The 22491-nt window shown below is 44.0% G+C and overlaps 1 protein-coding gene across 1 annotated transcript in view; it reads right to left on the reverse strand.

Annotated features, from left to right (window-relative positions):
* Window positions 1–4949: 4949 nt before the first annotated feature.
* TFPT (TCF3 fusion partner) overlaps window positions 4950–22491 on the reverse strand; it is a 113983-nt gene continuing 96441 nt past the window's right edge. Inside the window, exons 4-6 of the mRNA XM_077457068.1 lie at window positions 20966–21035; window positions 6134–6364; window positions 4950–6046 (exon numbers count right to left, since the gene is read on the reverse strand). Of these exons, the coding sequence (XP_077313194.1) occupies window positions 5912–6046; window positions 6134–6364; window positions 20966–21035 (436 nt within the window). The 3' untranslated portion in view covers window positions 4950–5911. The remainder of the gene's footprint in view (window positions 6047–6133; window positions 6365–20965; window positions 21036–22491) is intronic.

Here is a 22491-nt window from a genome sequence, read left to right on the forward strand (position 1 = left end):
TGCAGACAGTGACTTCCCTGAAGAAGAAATTGTTAATGCACATTTTTCGAAACGCGTAGGAAAAGAGCTGCCTGTTTTGCTGGATAGAGTCTACGCATGTAGTAACATTCTATGCCATATACATATGTTAGCACAACACTGTTATTTTATGGATCATTGTGGTTTTGTAATATCTTTTGATAGTTGTAATAAAAATTTATATATTTTTTCATATACATTTTAGTATTATTTTTTTCTATATTGCCTTAAAAATCCCAATAAATTTGAGGTGTTATCCAATTATATGTATCAGCAACTGGGATAACAGCTGATCCAGAGGCCAGAAAGAGACTTTCTCTGGATCCTTATGGAGCATTCTCAGAGGAGACGGAAACTCTCGGGAACTCTAGTCATAACCTAGAGAAAATATTGCAGAAATCCATCTGTCTTGACATTGTTCCTGCTAGATCTTGACAATTGCAGGACCTTTCCCCTCACTGAAAGAGTGGGAGTGCCCCTTCATGAGAAGGCTTTAGCATTCTGCTTTGTGGGCTTTCTGCCCCAAGACCCTGGTGCTGTCCTTGGGGACTTTCACTTGAACCTGAGACTGCCTAGAAACAGATGCCCCTGGCATAGGAGAGGTAGCACGATAAAGGAGAAATAAACCTCTTTTTACCGGTAAAGAGAGATTTACCCTATTAGAGGTCCTTTGGATGTACTTATCCAGATCATATCTAATAGCCATACCCAATGAAGGGAAACAAACTGGCTAAGAGCTTTTTACACAGTGCTTCGGCTGATCAATATTTCAGCCACAGAAATCTGTGAGAATGCACTAGTCCAAGCATAAGCCATAAGGCTTAAATGATAGAGTCTTTCATATCATCTACTGTGAGACATAGTGCGTCAGATACACCAGCCCATTGCCGGGCCTGTTGATCAGGCAGAATTTCAGGTATCTCCACAAACTGTTCCTTAACCCTTTGAAGTCCTAATTTTTCAATGAGTTGGCATGACTCAAAATGTGCTCCACCAAAATGGTGGAGCAGAACGTTAAAGGGTTAATGGACTGAGATACACCAATTGCAGCAAGAACCGGATGCGCTACTGAACTGCAAAAGACATCTGGTCTTTAAAAGTAAGTTCCAACTTTAATTTGCTGGATCCTTTAACATCAGTGCATTATCCACCGGAAATGTGAGACTCTGCTCACTGAGGCGATTGCAGCATCAATTGCTGGAACCCCCCATCTTCTTTATAGAAATCCTTTCACAGATAAAGTGTAGAGGATAATATTGTTTAGCCGGATGTTCCCATTCAAAATACATAAGCTTTTTGTTTTTAGCTATGCATGAATAGGAAAAAACATTCCCAGGTGGGGGAGGTTCTAATGAACCTAATTAGGAGGTAGGTACCTCAAGAGCCTGTGCCGCAGGCAGCAAAAGGGTTGATTAACCACTTTCAGACCGGACCAATTTGCTGGTCAAAGACCAGACCACTTTTTGTGATTCGGCACTGCGTCGCTTTAACTGACAATTGCGCGGTCGTGCGACGTGGCTCCCAAACAAAACTGACGTCCTTTTTTTCCCACAAATAGAGCTTTCTTTTGGTGGTATTTGATCACCCCTGCGGTTTTTATTTTTTGTGCTATAAACAAAAATAGAGCGACAATTTTGAAAAAAAACGCATTATTTTTTACTTTTTGTTATAATAAATATCCCCCAAAAATATATAAAAAAACATTTTTTTCCCTCAGTTTAGGCCGATACGTATTCTTCTACATATTTTTGGTTAAAAAAAAATCGCAATAAGCGATTATTGATTGCTTTGCGCAAAAGTTATAGCGTTTACAAAATAGGGATAGTTTTATAGCATTTTTATTAATAATTTTTTATTATTTTTTTTACTAGTAATGGCGGCGATCAGCGATTTTTTATTGTGACTGCGACATTGTGGGGGACCCATCGGACATTTTTGACACATTTTTGGGACCATTGTCATTTATACAGTAATCACTGCTATATAAATGCAGTGATTCCTGTGTAAATGACACTGGCAGTGAAGGGGTTAACCAGTGGGTGGCAGTGTAGGGGTTAAGTATTCCTAGGGGCGTGTTACTAACTGTGGGGGGGTTGGGCTTTCATTTAGTGAACACTGATCTCTGCTCTAATCACATGGAGCAGAGATCAGCGTCACTAGTTGCTAGGCAGAATGGAGAAATGTTGTTTACAACGGCACTTCTCCATTCGGCCGCTCCATGAGACGATCGCGGGGATGCCCGCGGCGATCGAGTCCGCGGGTCCCGCGACCGGACTCACGGGGGTCCCGACCAGCGCGGGAGCGCGGCGCCGGCGGCGCGCTCCCGATGGCAGGGCTGCAAATTTAAAGGGACGTGCATGTACGCCCATTTGCCTGCCCGTGCCATTCTGTCGACGTACATCGTCGTGCGCTGGTCGGCAAGTGGTTAAGGGAGTACACAAGCAACCTGACTTGAGATGCTACGCCTTCCATATTAGGATCCTCCGAAGAGGATAAATAAGTATCTTCCAATATTTGGGAAGATCTACCTGATCCCCAGCCTCCTGCACCTCAACAAAAGGGTCCTGAGGACTAGATGGGAATCTGCCATGTTTAGTCCCACTATGGAGAGACATCATAGCATTAATCTTCTTTTCAATTTACAAATGGTAGAAGAAAAAACCCGTTTGTATGATATATACAGGGACTGAAGTGTTCTATGCAACAATTTTACCCTGACGGCTCAATCTGACTAGCCGTATCCCTCTCAGAGGAGGATGACATTCTTTTGGAAATGGATTTAGTTTACAGTGAAGTTCTTGATTCCATTACCATTCATAGCCTGAAGCATAAAGCAGAGGCACTATGCAAAAGAATGTACATTGCTAGGCTATAGTTCAGCGCCATTAGCTGCTATTAACCCTAGCTTCAGTAAAGTATAATGTGCCAAATGAATAAGCCTGTGTTCACTAACCTGACCAAGCCATCCACCTGCTCTGTCCCTTCACAGCCAGCAGCAGCTTTCACATACACAGCACTAAAAGCAGCTTCTGACATCGTTAGCCACGCCCCCGTGAATTACGGCCCCCCTCCTTTCAAAGGAAAGTGCTTTCCCATGGCGGGGGGGGGGGTAAATCTTCCGCTGATGCGGCCTGTACTTTTTTTTTTTTTTTTTTTTTAAAGGCAACTACTTTGCATCCTGTCCCCTGAAGGGGGAAAAACAAATATTTGGGGGCCCAGGAGACCAGACCCCCCCTTCTTACCGGAGTATCTGTTGCGGCTGGAGGAGAGCGAAGGCTTCCTTGCTGTTTCCAGCATCAGGACAGTGAGTGCTCAATACAGCCCCAAGTGGTGACACATAGACATGACAACATTATACACAGAAAGAGAAATTCCTGAGAAAATCTCCCTTACCTTATCCTTGCAGCAGGGTTTTATCAGAGATAAAGATCTTCACCCTTCACGGTAGGCTCCGAGACCTTTTAGGAAACGTTCAGGAACCGGGGAACGTCGGGTTACCCACAATCTTGGACCTGCGACAGCACCCTGCCAGTAAAAACTTTTTGGTCTCACTACCAAAAAGTAATGGATCCCAGAGCCCAGCTCTCAAAGAGAAGCATTCGCAAGCAAAACCTAATTTCTTCAGGACACAAGGCCCGGATACCATTCATTTAGCCCATGAAAAGACATCAAAACGGATCCAGTCAGCATGGCTAGCCCCAGCAAGATTACTACCAGTGGAGCTCAGCACAGCACATCTTTACTCGTAACCAACACCTTAGACACTGGCGAAAAAAACTGGACTCTCAGTAGTGGGAGGGGTTATTTAGGGGAGTACACGCATTAGGGGTGTGCCAGTGTCCATCACCTGTTGGTCTGATATAACCCACATAGCAACTACTATGGCTCTGTGTCCCCTGATGTAAGTAAAGAAAAATGAATTTTTCTTTGTTATAAAATTTAGCAAATTAGTAATTTTTCTTCATAAATTTTGACCAAAATGTATACTGCTACATATCTTTGGTAAAAAATAACCCAAATCCATTTATAATATTTGGTCTGTGTGATAGTTAAGAGTCCACAAACTATGCTACCAATCTCTGAAAACTTGATCACACCTGAAGTACTGATGGCTTATCTCATTTCTTGAAACCCTAACAAGCCAGGAAAGTATAAATAGCCCCCAAATGACCCCTTTTTGGAAAGTAGACATGCCAATGTATTTAGTAAGAGGCATGGTGAGTTTTGTGAAGTTGTATTTTTTTTCCCCACAATTCTTTGCAAGAGCAAGATTTTTTTCACATAATTGTCATATTAGCAGGTCATTTCTCACACACTGCATATGCATACCACAAATTACACCCCAAAACACATTCTACTACTCCTCCTGAGTATGGCGATACCACATGTGTTAGACTTTTATACAGCCTGGCTACATACAGAGGCCCAAGATGCAGGGAGAACCATCAGGCATTCTAGGAGCATAAATTACACATAATTTCTTGACTACCGCTTGCATTTTTGAAGGCCCTGGAGCACCAGGACAATAAAAACGCCCCAAAAATGACCCCATTTTGAAAGAAAACACATAAAAGTATAATCTATGAGGCATAATGAGTCTTTTGAACATGCCATTTTTTTCTGCAAGTTTTTGGAAAATGCAGAAAGAAAAACTGCTAGGGTGTATCTGGCAATTCAGGGGGACCAGCTCTCTTTTCAGGGCACAGGTCTTTTTCTAAAACAACCCCTACCTATTGATTCCTTAGCTGCACTCATGTGCCAATTTGATACACTGCTGGAAATACCTGTTTCTATGAATGGAGGAGCATTCCAGGATGTAATGCTCAGGTCTGACAAACCAATTGCCAGATCCGAACACTGCCACTTAACCATGTGTATGCTCCGACAAAGATTTTAGACCCACAGACTTGACAGAGGAACAAAACAGTGTATAGTGCCCAGCAAGAATCTCTCACGTTGTCTTTAATTTGCACAGTAACAGAGTATCTTAGAAGGAAAGTGAATTATGAGGATTCTATGTGACAAGTGTATGGTAGTTTATTTAGGACAGTGACAGACATCTTGATTTAATTTATAAAATATACAATTTTTAAAAGGTTATCCTGTACAATCTTTATAGAATGAAAAATTGCTTTTTATAATATATATATATATATTATACAGTATAGCATATATTGGGTAATTCATGTTTTAAAACTATGCCATAATGTAGCACAGGTTATTTTATTTACCCCAGGCAAAACATTTCCAGTCCTCCTTTATAGAAGTGCCAACTATGTATGGAGCTCTTTTACTAGATCTGCCCTTTAAGTGAATGTTACATCATCCACATAACATCTTGTTCAACATACTAACTATATTTGGTTATACAAGTCCTACACTCTAATGCACACACGGCCGGAATTTTGGCCAGCAAAACACAGATGAGAGCTTTTTCGCCAGAAAATGCAACCGTGTGTATGTTCCATTGGAATTTTGCTGGCCGCATTTCCGCCAGCAAATGATTGAGAGCAGGTTCTCAATTTTTCAGATGGAAATTCCGATAGTGTGTATGCAATTCCGACGTGCCATAACTCACGCATGCTCAAATTCAACTACGAGGCAGAAGCTATTGGCTACTGGCTATTGAACTTCCTTTTTCTAATCCCGTTGTAAGTGTTGTATGTCACCGCGTTCTTGACAGTCGGAATTTGGTGTGACCGCGTGTATGCAAGACAGCTTGAGCGAAATCCCATTGGAATTCCGTTGGACCAAAATTCCAATTGTGTGTACACGGCATATACCTTCAGTGATAAAGTAAAGTATCAACACTTTTTTTGTTTGCTGTGCAGAAGACCCACTGATTTATTTGAGGTGATAGAAGTCATGTTGCGTTATGTTTGGTCTCCGAGGATTAGTCAAAATCTGAGCATGGTCCAGGACTGGAGAATTTGGTGTACTGAAGAATCTTGTCTCTTGGGCTGAGAGAATTCCAACTCAGGCCAAGTTCCTCACCCCCATCACACAAGTAATCTTCCTCCATCTTCACCTGGAAAATGCCAATCAGGAACATGATAAGCCTACACATAATTAATATCGTGAATAAACATCTGTTGACTAAACTGCACTGACTCACCTGATCTAGAAGAGGTTCTGTCGGAAGTAGAGTTGGGCTTAACACTTTCTCCTCCTTGTGCTTTCTCCTCTTTTTGGCTGGTGGTCCTTCTGTAAGAGATGTACTGCCTGGACTAGCAACTTCCAAACCAAGGGATGGTCCTGATAAACATTTTGACAGATCCTCATTTTCTGGGGGGTCATTTTCTGAGTTTGCTGGGATTGGTGTAGCACAAGTACGAGTTCCTTCATCCTTCAAAAAAAGATCATGGAACCTACATTATTTCATTTACAGTGGTGAAAAGAAAGCGATGTATACTATAGTGCCTTGAAAAAGTATTCATAACACTTAAAATTTCCCACATTTTGTCCTGTTACAACCAAAAGCATACATTTATTTTATTGGGATTTTATGTATAGACCAACACAAAGTGGCACATAATTGTGAAGTGAAAGGAAAATTAAAAATGTTTTTCAAAATTCCTTACAAATTAATATGTAAAAAGTGTGGCGTGCATTTGCATTCAGCCCCCCTGAGTCAACACTTTGTAGAACCACCTTTTGCTGCAATTACAGCTGCAAGTCTTTTTGGGCATGTCTCTACCAGCTTTGCACATCTAGAGAGTAAGCTTTTTGTCCATTCTTCTTTGCAAAATAGCTCAAGCTCTGTCAGATTGAATGCAGAGCATCTGTGAACAGCAATTTTCAAGTCTTGCCACAGATTCTCAATTGTATTTAGGTCTGGACTTCGACTGAGCCATTCTAACACATAAATACGCTTTGATCTAAACATAGAAAGGGAGAACCCCCACTATGCCAACATTCAACTGGTATATAGAATGACTGAAAGATTAACGCTCTCTAAAAAAATATATATATATTTTTGGGCATATCATGAGACGATAATTATAAAAACTGTATCTTTATTACAAAAAATATTAAAATGACATAACAAACAACACCCCCCATTACTTGACAAGGTCAACAGATACCCAATAGAACAGACATGAAGATCTGGATCCTTTCTCTAAGTAGATGAAAGTCTGTGAAGAGTGCAATTAGCAATATGCATATATACGCTTGCGTATATATACACAAAGCATTTGGCATTTCAATAGCTTCCTCAGGACATACTGGGTAGGTGCTGATATGAAATAAAATTATACAAAAAGAGAAAATATAAGTATCTACAGTGTTAAACATTTATATATAAAAAGTCCCCATGCAGCGTTAATAAAAAGAAACAGTCTTTGAAGTATCAAAATAGGAAAAGATGATAATCTCTTCACCAGTTTTCATAGTGTATAGGTTAACAAGAGAGACACATTCCCAAAGGGATTTAAGAGCACCCCCCCCTGACCGAATATTAAATGGAAAAACCTCCCCAGAAAATTGGGTTTTTAGGCAGCAAGATAAAAATAAGAAATGGTACAATTGGATAATGATGTAAAAAAGATATATATATATATATATATATATATATATATATATATATATATATATATATATATATATATATATATATATATATATATATATATATATATATATATATATATATATATACACTCCTATTACCATTCACATATATGTCACATGGGTTATCCAACAAAAACTTTATGGGCGTTTTGATGTGATGCCCCTTGCTGCTTGCCTCTGGGTGGGGATTGGTACGTATGGATATACCACCAATGCATACAATAAGTTGTTGGAGATATGGGAGGGGATAATACATACACTTATGTCCTTTTCCATTTCTCCTGACACTTTTTGGCTAAGCCAATATGTCCTATTGGGCCTATTTGCCGATACTGCATATTTGGCATTCAATAAAATACTACTTACTATTTTTTCTACTTTATTACCACAGGTACTGCCTGCCCACCACCATACCACCGGGTGATTGTCCCTCCTCCCTCCTAGTTTAGGGGGAGGATGTGGACTTAAGTGTGACCTCTCGTAAGGCATAATTTGTGGCCCCGGCCCGTCTTGGATTGCGGCTCCTGTGGTTGTTTTTTGTCTTTCCCCTTTCTTCCAAGTGAGAAGCATTACTTGTGGAATTAAATTGTGTCGCTATTTGGATACATTTATGGGGTAAATATATATATTTATGTATGTGACAGTAATATGTCAAACATTGTGTGTAGAAAATAATTGCTATACATTTCCCTAACAGCATGTCCCAAACACCCAAATGTGGGTCGAAACGCGTCAGTACCACCTGTACCTCACATCTTTGATTTGTACTACTTGATGTGAATGTTAATGTAATGCCACTTATATTTCACATCTCTGATTTGTACCAGTCCATGTGGATATGTAAATGTTCATGTGTATCTGCTTCTCCTTTTTTTATTTTTTTGTGTTTTTAACATTCTGTTGCCATAGGAGCTCATGTTTTTACTGTTATGCTAAGGGGGTTTTGTTCTGCCCCCTTTTTGAATAAATATTATCTTTTTTATATCATTATCCAATTGTACCATTTCTTATTTTTATCTTGCTGCCTAAAAACCCCATTTACTGGGGAGGTTTTTCCATTTAATCATTGTGTATAGGTAAGCACACCACATGAGAATCAAATCTGCTTAACAGATATTAGCAAGTGATAGGCATTGATAAATAACTTCCCAAGGGATCACATCTGGACTCGTCAATCACCAGTAAGTAGATGGTTAAAATACACTGCAAAGCTTGCATCCATTCACTTGTTCCAGGCAGCAACAAAGCAGTAAACTTCTTGCAGTCAGTTGGTATCTCACCCAATCAAGGGGATATCATCACCAAATGGAAATAAATAGGGGATGCACCGAAATTTCGGCCGCCGGGAACATATCGGCCAAAAATGCCCTTTTCGGCAATTTGCCGAAAGAGAAAAACGGCTGATAACGGAGTCGAAAATGGGGCTCCGCCCCGCCCCTGGTGCCACCCGTCAAGGGGGTGTCCTATAGCGCAGGAGAGCAGCCTCTGCCGCCTGGTTGATTAGAGCGCCGGGAACATCACAGCTTTCATTTCATTAGCTGTGTGTTCCCTGCCATGTGTCGTCACATATAGCCCCTCCCCCTTGTCTGGGGAACTTTGATAGACAGATCACCCGTCCCAGGATTGGATAGGTGACCTGACTATCAAAGTGCCCGGACAAGGGGGAGGGGCTGTATGTGACAGCTTGTGGCAGGGAACACACAGCTATTGAAATGAAAGCTGTGATGTTCCTGGCGCTTTAATCAAACAGGCTGGCTGCAATGGGGGGACACTGGCTGGCTGCACTGGGGGGGGAGACACTGGCTGGCTGCACTGGGGGGGGTGGACACTGGCTGGCTGCACTGGGGGGGCGGACACTGGCTGGCTGCACTGGGGGGGGGCGGACACTGGCTGGCTGCACTGGGGGGGGCGGACACTGGCTGGCTGCACTGGGGGGGGGCGGACACTGGCTGGCTGCACTGGGGGGGGCGGACACTGGCTGGCTGCACTGGGGGGGGCGGACACTGGCTGGCTGCACTGGGGGGGGGGGGGCGGACACTGGCTGGCTGCACTGGGGGGGGCGGACACTGGCTGGCTGCACTGGGGGGGGCGGACACTGGCTGGCTGCACTGGGGGGGGGGGGGAACTGGCTGGCTGCACTAGGGGGACACTGGCTGGCTGCACTGGGGGAGGACACTGGCTGGCTGCACTGGGGGAGGACACTGGCTGGCTGCACTGGGGGAGGACACTGGCTGGCTGCACTGGGGGAGGACACTGGCTGGCTGCACTGGGGGAGGACACTGGCTGGCTGCACTAGGGGGGCACTGGCTGGCTGCACAGTCTCTGACCATCTCCTTTACCATGTCCCCAGTCTGACCGTCTCCTGTACCATGTCCCCAGTCTCTGACCATGTCCTGTATAAAAATATAATTTTTTTTAAATAAGTTTCAGTATCGGTCATTTTAGGTATCAGTTTCGGTTTTTGGTCTAGTGTATTTTTAATTTTCGATATCGGTTTCGGCACCAAAAAACCCATTCAGTGCACCCCTAGAAATAAAGCAGCATATAGTGAAGCCTGTCGCACTTGTGAAAGGATTTATATTGTAGCGACTTACATGTACAGTCAAAGAAAACGATCATCATAAAACAAAACAGCCACGGCATTCAGCATGCTTGTGTCTCATAGCCAGCCTGAAGATGCGAGAGACAGAGGAGGATCCCCCTAACAGACACACCAACAGGAAACAGATCCTCTAGCTTTTAGACACCATCATGTCAGCGCTAGGCATAAAAAATACACTTACTATAGCAATGCCACTTAAATAATATACAAATGGCTTAAGCATCTCACAAAAGTCAGTACACCCCTCACATTTTTGTGACTATTTTATTATATCTATTTCAGGTGACAACACTGATAAAATTACACTTTGCTACAATGTAAAGTAGTGAGCGTACAGCTTGTATAACAGTGTAAATTTGCTGCCCCCTAAAATTACTCCACACACAGCCATTAATGTCTAAATCGCTGGCAAAAGTGAGTGCACCCCTAAGTGAAAATGTACAAATTGGGCCCAATTAGACATTTTCCCCTACTGGGTGTCATGTGAATCGTTAGTGTTACCAGGTCTCAAGTGTGAATGGGGAGCAGGTATGTTAAATTTGGCGTTCTCGCTCTTTTATACTGGTTACTGAAAGTTCAACATGGCACCTCACGGCAAAACTCTGAGAATCTGAAAAAAATTATTGTTGCTCTACATAAAGATGGCCTAGGCCAGTGATGGCGAACCTTGGCACCCCAGATGTTTTGGAACTACATTTCCCATGATGCTCATGCACTCTGCAGTGTTGGTGAGCATCATGGGAAATGTAGTTCCAAAACATCTGGGGTGCCAGGGTTGACCATCACTGGCCTAGGCTATAAGAAGATTGCCAAGACACTGAAACTGAGCAGCAGCAAGGTGGCCAAGACCATACAGTGGTTTTACAGGACAGGTCCCACTCAGAACAGGCCTCGCCATGGTTGGCTAAAAAAGCTGAGTGCACGTGCTCGGCATCATATCCAGGGGCTGTCTTTGGGAAAATAGACATGTTAGTACTGACAGCATTGCTGCAGAGGTTAAAGGGGTGGGGGGTCAATATGTCAATGCTCATAAAATACGCCGCACACTGCATCAAATTGGTCTGCATGGCTGTCGTCCCAGAAGGAAGCCTCTTCTAAAGATGATGCACAAGAAAAGCCTGCAAACAGTTTTCTGAAGACAAGCATTCTAAGGACAGGGTTTACTGGAACCATGTCCTGCGGTCTGATGAGACCAATATAAACTTATTTGGTTCAGATGGTGTCAAGCGTGTGTGGCAGCAACCAGGTGAGGAGTACAAAGACAAGTGTGTCTTGGCTACAGTCAAGCATGGTGGGGGGGAGTTTCATGGTCTGGGACTGCATAAGTGCTGCCCACATTGGGGAGCTACAGTTCATTGAGAGAACCATGAATGCCAACATGTATTGTGACATACTGAAGCAGAGCCTGATCCCCTCCCTGTGGAGACTGGGCCGCAGGGCAGTATTCCAACATAACGACCCCAAATGCACCTCCAAGACGACCACTGCCTTGCTAAGGAATCTGAGGGTAAAGGCGATGGACTGGCCAAGCATGTCTCCAGACCTAAACCCTATTGAGCATCTGTGGGGCATCCTCAAATGGAAAGTGGAGGAGCTCAAGGTCTCCAACATCCACCAGCTCTGTGATGTTGTCATGGAGTGGAAGAGGACTCCAGTGGCTACTTGTGAACCTCCATTCCCAAGAGGGTTAAGGCAGTGCTGGAAAATAATGGTGGCCAATTTTCAATTAGGGATGTACTCACTTTTGTTGCCAGCAGTTTAGAAATTAATGGCTGTGTATTGAGTTATTTTGAGGGGACAGCAAATTTAAACTGTTATGCAAGCTGTGATTTGAACCAATGAACCTTTTTGCTGCTTGGCGGGGGGTGCTAACCACTACACCACTGTGCTGCCAATTTAAAAAACGTTTTCACGTTTTCATTATGGTTTAACACATGGTATGGCTCATGTGATCCCTCAGTTAAGAGGTGTGTATCCTTAAGCCATTTCTGTGTGTATATTATATATTTATGTATATATTACATATATACAGCATATATATATATATACAGCTGGAGATCAGCAGATGTTTCTTGGAAAAGTAGCCACACGGATGCATAGCGCTCTCAGAGTTAGGACGTTGAGACAGAAGGGCGCCAACTCCAGTCTCAGAAGCATCAACTTCTAGGATAAAAGGCAACGTAGGATCAGGATGTGCTAACACAGGAGCAGAAACAAAGGCAGCCTTGAGAGTCTCAAAGGCCTTAATGGACTCCATCCTTTCAGGTAATATCTGTCAGAGGCTTGGCTAGAGACAAGAAGTTACGAATAGTAGTTGGCAAAGCCCAGGAAACGCTGCAGAGGACGTAAACCCACGGGTCAAGGCCACTGTAGGACTGCCGAAAGTTTCTCTGGGTCCATCGAAAAACCAGCAGTGGAAATGACATAGCCCAGGAATGTAACCTGTTCACGATGGAACTCGCACTTCTCCAGTTTACAATAGAGATTGTTCTCTCTAAGTTTCTTAAGCACACGACAGACATCTGTGTGGTGGCTCTCCAGGGACTTGGAAAATATGAGGATATCATCGAGATAAACCACCACACACAATTACAACAAATCTCGGAGGACATAGTTAATAAATTCCTGGAAAACTACCGGGGCATTACAAAGGCCAAAAGGCATTACCAGTTATTCATAATGGCCTGTTTTGGTATTAAACACAGTTTTCCACTCGTCGCTCTCCTTAATAAGCATGAGATTGTATGCCCCTCTCAAGTCAAGCTTTGTGAAAACCGTTGCTCCCTTGAGGGGGTCAAATAACTGTAATCAATGGAATCGGGTAGGCCTTCTTAATCGTGACACAATTGAGACCCCTATAATCTATACAAGGTCTCAGTTCACCGCTCTTCTTTTTCACAAAGAAGAAACCAGCACCAGCAGGAGACTGGGATTTGCGGATGAAACCTCGAAAAAGTGCGTCAGCAACATACTCCTCCATGGCCTTATCCTCCAAGACCGACAAAGGGTAAACCCGGCCACGAGGAGGTATGGCACCAGGTTGAAGGTCAATTGCGCAATCATAAGACCGGTGTGGAGGCAAACTACCGGCTTGACCTTTATCAAAGACATTGCCAAAATCACGGTACTCCTCCGGCAGGGAGGGGAGTGAAGCGGTGCACAGGACCTTGGATACCTTCAGGAAGCATATCTCACTGCATTGTGGTGACCAGGAGAGAACCTCGGGACGGAGCCAATCAAAAGAAGGGTTGTGCCTCTGTAACCAAGGATAACCAATAACCAGCGGAAACCTGGGTGAGGAAATAACTTGGAATTTGATTATCTCATGGTGAAGAGCCCCTACGGCCATGGACAATGGAACTGTCTCATGAGTCACATGGGCAGGCTGTAAAGGTCTCCTGTCAAGAGCCTCAATGGCAAGTGCAAAACAAATGCAGCATCAATGAACAGGCCTGCAGCCCCAGAGTCGATTAGAGCCTGTATCTCGATGGACAACTCAGCCCAAGAAAGGGTGACCAAAACCAGGAGCTTATCCTTCTGGATAACTGGGGACGAAACAACGCCACCTAAGGTCTGTCCATGACAGGACCTCAAGGTTTGGGCGTTCCCTGGACAGGTAGGACAAGACTTCAAAAAGTGACCTGCCTGGCCACAATAAAGGCACAATCTCTCCCTCCTTCTAAAGGTTCTCTCATCCGCAGAGAGACGCGTGAAGCCCAGGTGCATGGGTTCATCTTCACTGACTAACTCGGTACCAGGAGGCATGGGAGGTGAGGGAGGCATGGGTGGGACTACAAAGCTTGGAGGCAAATGTACAGGAGGCTTCTGCAAGCGCTCCTTAAGAGAGAGTCTTTCTCTGAGTCTGGAGTCAATGAGGATGGAAAACGAGATCAAGCTCTCCAGCTCAGTGGGTATATCTCGGGCTGCTATCTCATCCTTGATGGAATCCGAGAGACCATGAGAAAAAGCAGCCACGAGGGCCTCATTGTTCCATGCAACCTCTGCTGCCAAAGTACGGAATTCAATGGCGTAGTTGGCAACAGTTCTCGTACTCTGATGGACATTAGGCACTTGGCAGCAGAAGCGGAACGTGCGGGAACGTCAAAAACCCTTTTAAAGAAGGCCACAAACTGAGGGTAACTCAAGACAACAGGTTTTTGCGTCTCCCATAGAGGGTTTGCCCAGGCCAAGGCTCTCTCAGAAAGCAAAGATATCACAAAACCTACTTTGCTTCTGTCCGGGGGAAACGCCTGGGGCAGCATTTCGAAGTATATCTCAACCTGATTGAGAAACCCTCTGCATTGAACTGGATCGCCCCCAAATCGCTGGGGAAGCGGAACAGAACCAGACATACCTCTAATAGAGGTAATACTCGAAGCGGGTGCCTGCACAGAGACTGGCGCAACAACAGGGACGGCCTGCAACTCAGGTTGTACCAGAGCAGCCACCATGGGGGATTCCAGGTGAGCCGTGCAATTCAGGAGCTTTTGTAACGCCAAGGCAAACGGATCCATGCGGTGATCTTGCTCATCCAATCTGGAAAAAATATTACCAACAAGTGGATTGACTGTATCTTCTGAATTCATGGCCTTCGCGTACTGACAGAAACCATGAATCAGACTGAGACAGAAGTACAATTAAATCACACTTGTTTATTAATAAAATAAAAAGGTAAATAGAAAAAGCGTAGTCAAGCATAACCAGAGTCCAGTAGCCAGATCGGGTAGTCAGCCAGTCAAAAGTTCATTAACCAGATCGGGTAATCAGCCAGGCCTGAAGTCAGGGATCCAAGGAGAGCAACTGCAAGCAGGATAAGTAGCCAGGAGGGATGTCAGGAAGCCAGTCTTGAAACAAACAGCAGGAGATGGTTCCTTGTGATGTGACCAACGGGAAGGCAGAGGAGAAGTGAGCTGGAAGGCTTTAAATAGGCAGGCCAGACGAGCATCATCTGGAACAGCTGGTAACTGTGGAGAGAGAAGAGAGCTGGCAATTATCCAACAGCTGAGCAGCCAACCCAGAGGAGGAAGGGCTAAGCCAGCCCTGACAGGAGCAAAGGTATAACCCATTGATGACAAGGGCCGGTATGTTTTTATACATTGTAAGATAGAAAATAGAACATTTATATTGGCTAATATGTATATTCCTCACCGAGATCCTTTTTGTACTGGTGGAGTTTGTGCTGGATAAGCCGGGACTCCCTGTTTTGGTAGTGGGTGATTTCAACGCGGTTATTGACCAGTCACTAGATATGCTCCGACAGGGGAACCATCAGAGAGGGATATTGGAGGATCGCTTACCCCGCTTAATGGGCGAGATGGGTCTGAAAAACATTTGGCGATTGAGAAACCCTAGATCTCGGAGTTACTCTTGCTTTTCCAGCACACACTCTACACTATCGAGGATCGTTATGATGTTAGGTAATGATGAGGTGATCGCTATGATAAATAACCTTAGTTATAAGCCAAGAGGACTCTCCGACCACTCACCACTAATAGCTTCATTGGAGGTTGGGGTAAAAAGTAACTATCAGGAATGGAGAATCAGTCATGCCTGGCTGGAACTCATGGGGGAACCTCATGAAGTATCAAAGGCATTAAAAGAAGGTATAAATTTGAATATTGGTTCGGCCTCCCAGGGGATAGTATGGGATACAACTAAGGCTATCCTCTGTGGACTATTGATCCAGCAAATCTCAAAAATTAAAAAAGACTCAAAGGAAGGGGAGGAAAGGGCAGCAGGTAAAGTCGCATTCCTAGAAGAAAAATATATTAGTGATTCGACACCTGGGAATTTTAGAATCTGGACAGAGGCACAACAGATTTACCGGTTAATAATATTAGGCAAAGTCGAGAACAAACACATTTTCCAGAAGCAAATTTCTTTTGGGGAGGGGGAAAGTGTAGGTAGGATGCTGATTACTTAGCTAGAACGAATGCACCATCATCAGTTGTACCGATGATTACTATCAGTGAGGGTAGGACATCCTCATATACACCGGAGATAGTAGATAGATTTAAAACATACTATGAGGATCTCCATCGGTCCAAACAAGAGGAAAATGAGGAAGAAATTAATATGTTTTTCTACGACCTAGCGGTCCCCTGTCTTTTGGGAGAGGACAGGGCTGTTCTTGACGGCCCTGTCACCCTCGAGGAGTTGCGGTGGACCATACGGGAAATGACGGGTATGAAGTCCCCGGGACCGGATGGTCTTCCAATTGAAATTTAACGTCATTATGGGGAGGTGCTACTTCCAGAACTGCTAAAGGTGTTTAACGCCTATTATAGTCCACTATAATAGTTATTCCTAAGGAAAATAAAGATCCACTTAACCCTGCCTCATATAGACCCATTTCTTTCCTTAGACATTAAGGTTTTAGCAAAGGTCTTGGTGGCTAGATAAAATAGTCATACATAAGCTGGTTCATCATGATCAATTGGGTTTCATTCCCGGTAGGTCTACCAGTGACAATATTAGACGACTGTTTCTGAATCTTCAAATTCCTACGGATGAGGACGGCTATAGGGCCGCCCCCTCTCTCTGGACGCCGCCAAGGCCTTTGATACCCTTGAATGGAAGTATCTCTGGAGAACCCTGAGAGAACTCCAGATTGGACCAAACTTTATCAACTGGGTGAAATTATTATATGGGTCTCCTGGGACGAGGGTAAAAGTGAATAATGAACACTCTGCCAGGTTTCGATTGATGAGAGGGACGAGACAGGGGTGCCCTTTGTCCCCCCTTCTTTTCACCCTTGCTATCGAGCCTTTGGCGTTGTCCCTTGGATCTTCTCCAGTGATAAAAGGATTTAAACGAGGAGAGGAAGAAGAAAAAGTAATGTTATTTGCGGACGATCTCCTACTATTGCTCAGTGATGCACAGAATTCTCTGAGGGAGACCATGTGTAAAATTAAGTCCTTTGGACACTTCTCAGGTTTGAGGATTAATTGGGAGAAATCCCCTTTGATGCCTATCGATCCATTAGATACATCTCTGCCTCATGGGGCAGACCAATTACAAATAGTTAACCAAATAAAATATCTGGGTATAAATATCTCTAGAGATCCTAAACAATTCATTACCAACAACCTGGCCCCTTTGTTAAATCAATTTAAAGCTAAAACTAAAATCTGGAAAAAACTCCCACTATCTGCAGCAGGTCGATGTAGCTTAATAAAAATGATACTCCTGCCACAATTCCTTTACCTTCTACATAATTCTCCAATATGGATTCACAAAACATGGTTCCACAAGGTAGATAGCATACTGAGGGAACTTATTTGGAAGGGAGGACCATCGCGTATCAGTCTTGGTACACTGCAACTCCCAAATAACGAGGGAGGGGTAGCTCTTCCACATTTTTATAGCTACTTCCTGGCAGCTCAGCTACAACACATGGGGGGATGTGAAAGAGAGCGAAGGGCAAGATACAGGGCTCAAGTGCTGCGGGAACGCACGCATGGGAAGGGAGTTCCTGTACTTTTTGCACAACAGGAACTCAGTTCCCGTTAGCAGCCGCATTCTGCAAGACTTTGAAGTATGTGAGCTGTGTGGCAGGTGCTACACCAGCAGCCGCCGACACAGCTCGCAATAGGCATTGTCAGTAGGGGGCTCCATGACAGCTTCCGCTTCGATCTACCTGTCAATCACAGCTAGCTGACGGGTAGATCAGGTCTAAGTCTACCTGACGGGTAGATCAGCTATTCTGCTCACAGGACATGCAGGGAGAGAGGTGAGCTGAGGGAGGAACATCAGTTTGGGGTGGTAAGCTGAGCACAATACCTGGCAAAGTTTAATGCCAGGAGGGAAGTTTATGTGGAAATATGTTAAGGGTTGGAATAGCAGCGAGTGTGTGTTGGAGCCCTGCAGAGTTTGCAGACCCCCAAGCTGACATACATCTCCTAAGCAGAAACACATCACTATCTCCCCAAGCATTTTGTCCAGATAATGTGAATTCATGCATGACCTTTCCGTTTAACTTTGTGTTATCCAAACTCTGTTCAATGAAAAGTGTAAACTCACCACATAAATACTCTATATACAAAATAACATTCCCCAATAAAGATCAGAACATGATGCTCACATTTGCAGGGAAGCACAATTGAATGAATGCTGATTATTCAGAGAATTACCGTATTTATGTTTATTGAGGATTGTTTTTTTTTTATGTACTAACAGTTAAGCTTCATACACACAATATGAAAACTGGATGAAAAATACCACTTTTGGAGCGTTCGTGCATATGAGCGTATCATTTAATTATTTTGGTGGAAGAGTGGATCTTGGGTGGGAGTTCCCACACTTTTTTCCCCAGGACTTGACCCCTGGCCAGATAGGAGGAGTCATTTTAGTAAATTGACGCATAAATCTTTGACTGTAACGTTGGAGGTGGGAACATTCCTGAGGTGGCCCCCCACCCTCGAGTTGATGGCAAGAGTCTGGGAAGTGGCAAGGAAAATTTTGGGCTACAGAGGATTCTCTGTATACTCCCCTTTGTGGGATAATAATAAGTTGGGTGAGGTGCAGAAACTGGGTCCAATCAGATAATGGGAAAGGCGAGGTTTAAAGTTTCTCTCACAGATTTTCCATGAGGGGAAACTGAGACCCTTCCAGGACCTGCGAGATCAATTTGCACTTCCTAAGCAGTCATTCTTCAGGTATTTACAGGTGAGGCATGCTTTGACAGAACAATTTAAGGGGAGAGTGATAGAATGGAGTACTATGCCTGTATTACAGAAGATTATTAAGGCGGATACGCGGAAGGGCCTAATATCTAAAATATATTCAAGTATTCATAAAGCAAGCCGGGAAGGGCTGCAAATAAGGCCCTATAGGAGGAAATGGGAGAGAGATATTGGAGATATATCAGAACTGCAATGGGAAAGGATTCTTTAACTAGCTCCATGGGTATCAATCTCCCCACCCCAGAAGATGTCACACCTTTTTCTGCTGTATAGGGTTTACTACACGGCACAAAAACTTTTTTGGTTTGGGCGGAGGAAAGACGACACGTGCCCAAGATGCGGAAGAACAGGGGGGGGGGGGGGATATCATATGTTTTGGAGATGCCCAAAGCTATTCCGATACTGGAGGGAGGTGGAGGACACCACCGCCCGAGTGTTCAAAACTCGAATAGATATGGATCTCATATTATGTGTACTGGGGTAGATAGAGGGTGAGGGTAAACCAAGAGACACCCAAGTATGGACGTAGTAATTCTTAATGAAAGGACGACATACAGCAAACAAGGAAGTTATAATAAATATGATAAGATCTGGAAGCTGTGGAAAGAAAAATGGTAACTTGGAGGTATACATAGTTACATAGTTAGGTTGAAAAAAGACACAAGTCCATCTAGTTCAACCACAAAAAAAAAAATAAATAATATCATACAATCCCAAATACCCAATTCTGTACCCACAGTTGATCCAGAAGAAGGCAAAAAAAACCAGCAGAGCATGATCCAATTTGCTAAAGCAGGGGAAAAAATTCCTTCCTGATTCCCTGAGAGGTAATCGTTTTTTCTCCGGATCAACTTTACCTATAAATGTTAGTACCCAGTTATATTATGTACACTTAGGAAATAATCCAGGCCCTTCTTAAAGCAATCCACTGAGATGGCCAGAACCACCTCTGCAGGGAGTCTATTCCAAATTTTCACAGCTCTTACTGTGAAGAAACCGTTCAGTATTTGGAGATGAAATCTCTTTTCCTCTAGAAGTAAAGAGTGCCCCCTTGTCCTCTTTGTTGACTGTAAAGAGAATAACTCGACACCAAGTTCACTATATGGACCCCTTATATATTTGTACATGCTGATCATATCCCCCCTTAATCTCCTCTTATCAAGAGTGAATAAATTCAGTTCCTCTAATCTTTCCTCATAGCTGAGCTCCTCCATGCCTCTTATCAGTTTGGTTGCCCTTCTCTGCACTTTCTCCAGTTCCCTGATATCCTTTTGAGAACTGGTGCCCAAAACGGAACTGCATATTCCAGATGAGGTCTTACTAATGATTTGAACAGGGGCAATATGATATCTCTCTGGAGTCCATACCTCTCTTAATGCAAGAAAGGACTTTGCTCGCTTTGGAAACCGCAGCTTGGCATTGCATGCTATTACTGAGCTTATGATATACCAAAACCCCTAGATCCTTCTCCCCCATGGATCCCTCCAGTTGTACTCCCCCTAGTATGTATGATGCATGCATATTCTTAGCCCCCAAGTGCATAACTTTACATTTATAAACATTAAACCTCATCTGTCACATAGTCGCCCAATTAGACAGAGCATTACAAGGTTGGCTTGTAAATTGGAGACATCCTGAAAGGACGTTATTCCACTGCATAGTTTGGTGTCATCTGCAAAGACGGACATGTTACTTTTGATCCCAGACCCAATATAATTTATAAAGATATTAAAAAGTAAGGGTCCCAGCACTGAACCTTGGGGTACACCACTGATAACCTTAGACCATTCAGAGTAAGAATCATTAACCACTACTCTCTGAATTCTGTCTTTTAGCCAGTTTTCTATCCATTACAAACTGATATTTCCAAACATGTAGACTTTACCTTACACATGAGCCATGTGTGCGGAACTTTATCGAACGCTTTTGCAAAATCCAAGTATACCACATCCACCGCCACCCCTCTGTCCAAGGTTTTACTTACCTCCTCAAAAAAGAAATCAGGTTTGTCTGACAACTTCTGTCTTTCATAGTACAGTATCACTCAATAAAAATAAGCACTAAATACCAAGGGATTCATTTGTATTACCTCTAGTAAGAAGGTCAGGTGGCTCTTTCTGTATCCATCTCCATAAACATCCAAGATTTTCATTAGAAATCTACATTAAAAAACAAACAAGAAAACAAAAGTATTGTAAAGTTGATCTAGAGAAAAAAAAAAGCCCATTAAGGCCTCCTGCTCACAAATATTTATTGGCTCCAAAGTCATCAAGTGTAAAATTCTGAGTGTTTTCCCTGCCCTGGAGAGCTGCAAATGTATGGCTGTATGTGCCCATACGCTGGTAAATGCTGATGCTCCTGTGCATCTGTGTTTACCCGCACATGCAAAAACTGCATGTTTCCCTACATGCCAGTATCCTGCTCAGGGTATTTATATATGAACCAGGGTATATACTGGCAAACAATGAGGATGCCCAGACACACTGGCGGTTACAAGAGTATGGGCGCATCCAGCAATGCGCCTGTATGGCAGGCAGTATGCACCACCTGTGGCTCCGCAGACAAGGGAATTTTACAGGTGAAGATTCTGAATCTAACAAACGTCTGTGTGATTTTTGTACTTATCATAAAATTTGTTTCATGGGGTCCATTGAGGGAAACCTGAATTCAGAAACAATTGGGTTATACTGCTGCCTAAAGGAATAAGGATGCCAAGAAAGATGTTCCAGCTATCAGAATGGCAGAAGAATACCTGTGCGCAGGGTTCCCATTAAAAGAGCCGCCGGCGCACGTGCAATAGCGCGAATGATGGAGCGCGTACGCACCTCGTGACAGCACTTGGTTCCAAGAAGCGCTATTTAAAGGAGACTGACACCTTGCCGCCTTGCTGTCCGGTCTACAGAGTTTTCTCAAGACCCTTGCTGCTTGTTTGTATTACTTACCTGATTCATGTTACCCGGCTTGATCTTGACCATCCCCGCTTGCTGCCAGTGCCCGATCCCGGCTTGTCCTGACATCTCTTCTGCCTCTCCTTTGGTCCGTTTGCTGTCCGCCTGTTACCGACCCGGCTTGCGCCCCAACTTCTCTTTGGCTTCTGCTCCTGTACCTGATCTGCCCGCCAGTCTATGATCTGGCCTGCCTGCACCTGCTTGTGTCCTGAACTACAGAATACCTCCCTGCTGTCTGCAGCTACCAGTCTGACCCTCCTGAACTACAGAACACCTCCCTGCTGCGTGCAGCTTCCAGTCCGATCCTGTCTCCTCTGCCCGACCACTGCTCCAGCCGGCTACCAGTCTCCTCGCAGCACATCAGAGCTCTGGACTAGCCCCTGCATCAGCTAACCTGTCAGGAACTTGTACTCCCGAGCCCCGTCTGCTCTATCAGGGCTTCTCGAGCCAGAGGAATATGAGAAGCTGCTCCCTGCATACTGGGCTCAACCACCAGGCACATGACAGTACCGGACAGCCATGTCTGAGCCCACGCAGAGAGCTTCTCCAATGCACAAACATCTTGCTGGACTTACCCAGGCTGTTAAAGACCTGCAAGAGGGATATAACTGGCTGGAGGAACGCGTTCAAGTTTTGTCTGACTCCACGCTCTCCTCATCAGGAACTT

The sequence above is a fragment of the Lithobates pipiens genome, unplaced genomic scaffold (assembly GCF_037356315.1).
Source record: "Lithobates pipiens isolate NorthernLeopardFrog02 unplaced genomic scaffold, aLitPip1_a1.2 Scaffold_27, whole genome shotgun sequence".
In the NCBI taxonomy this organism is placed as follows: domain Eukaryota; kingdom Metazoa; phylum Chordata; class Amphibia; order Anura; family Ranidae; genus Lithobates; species Lithobates pipiens.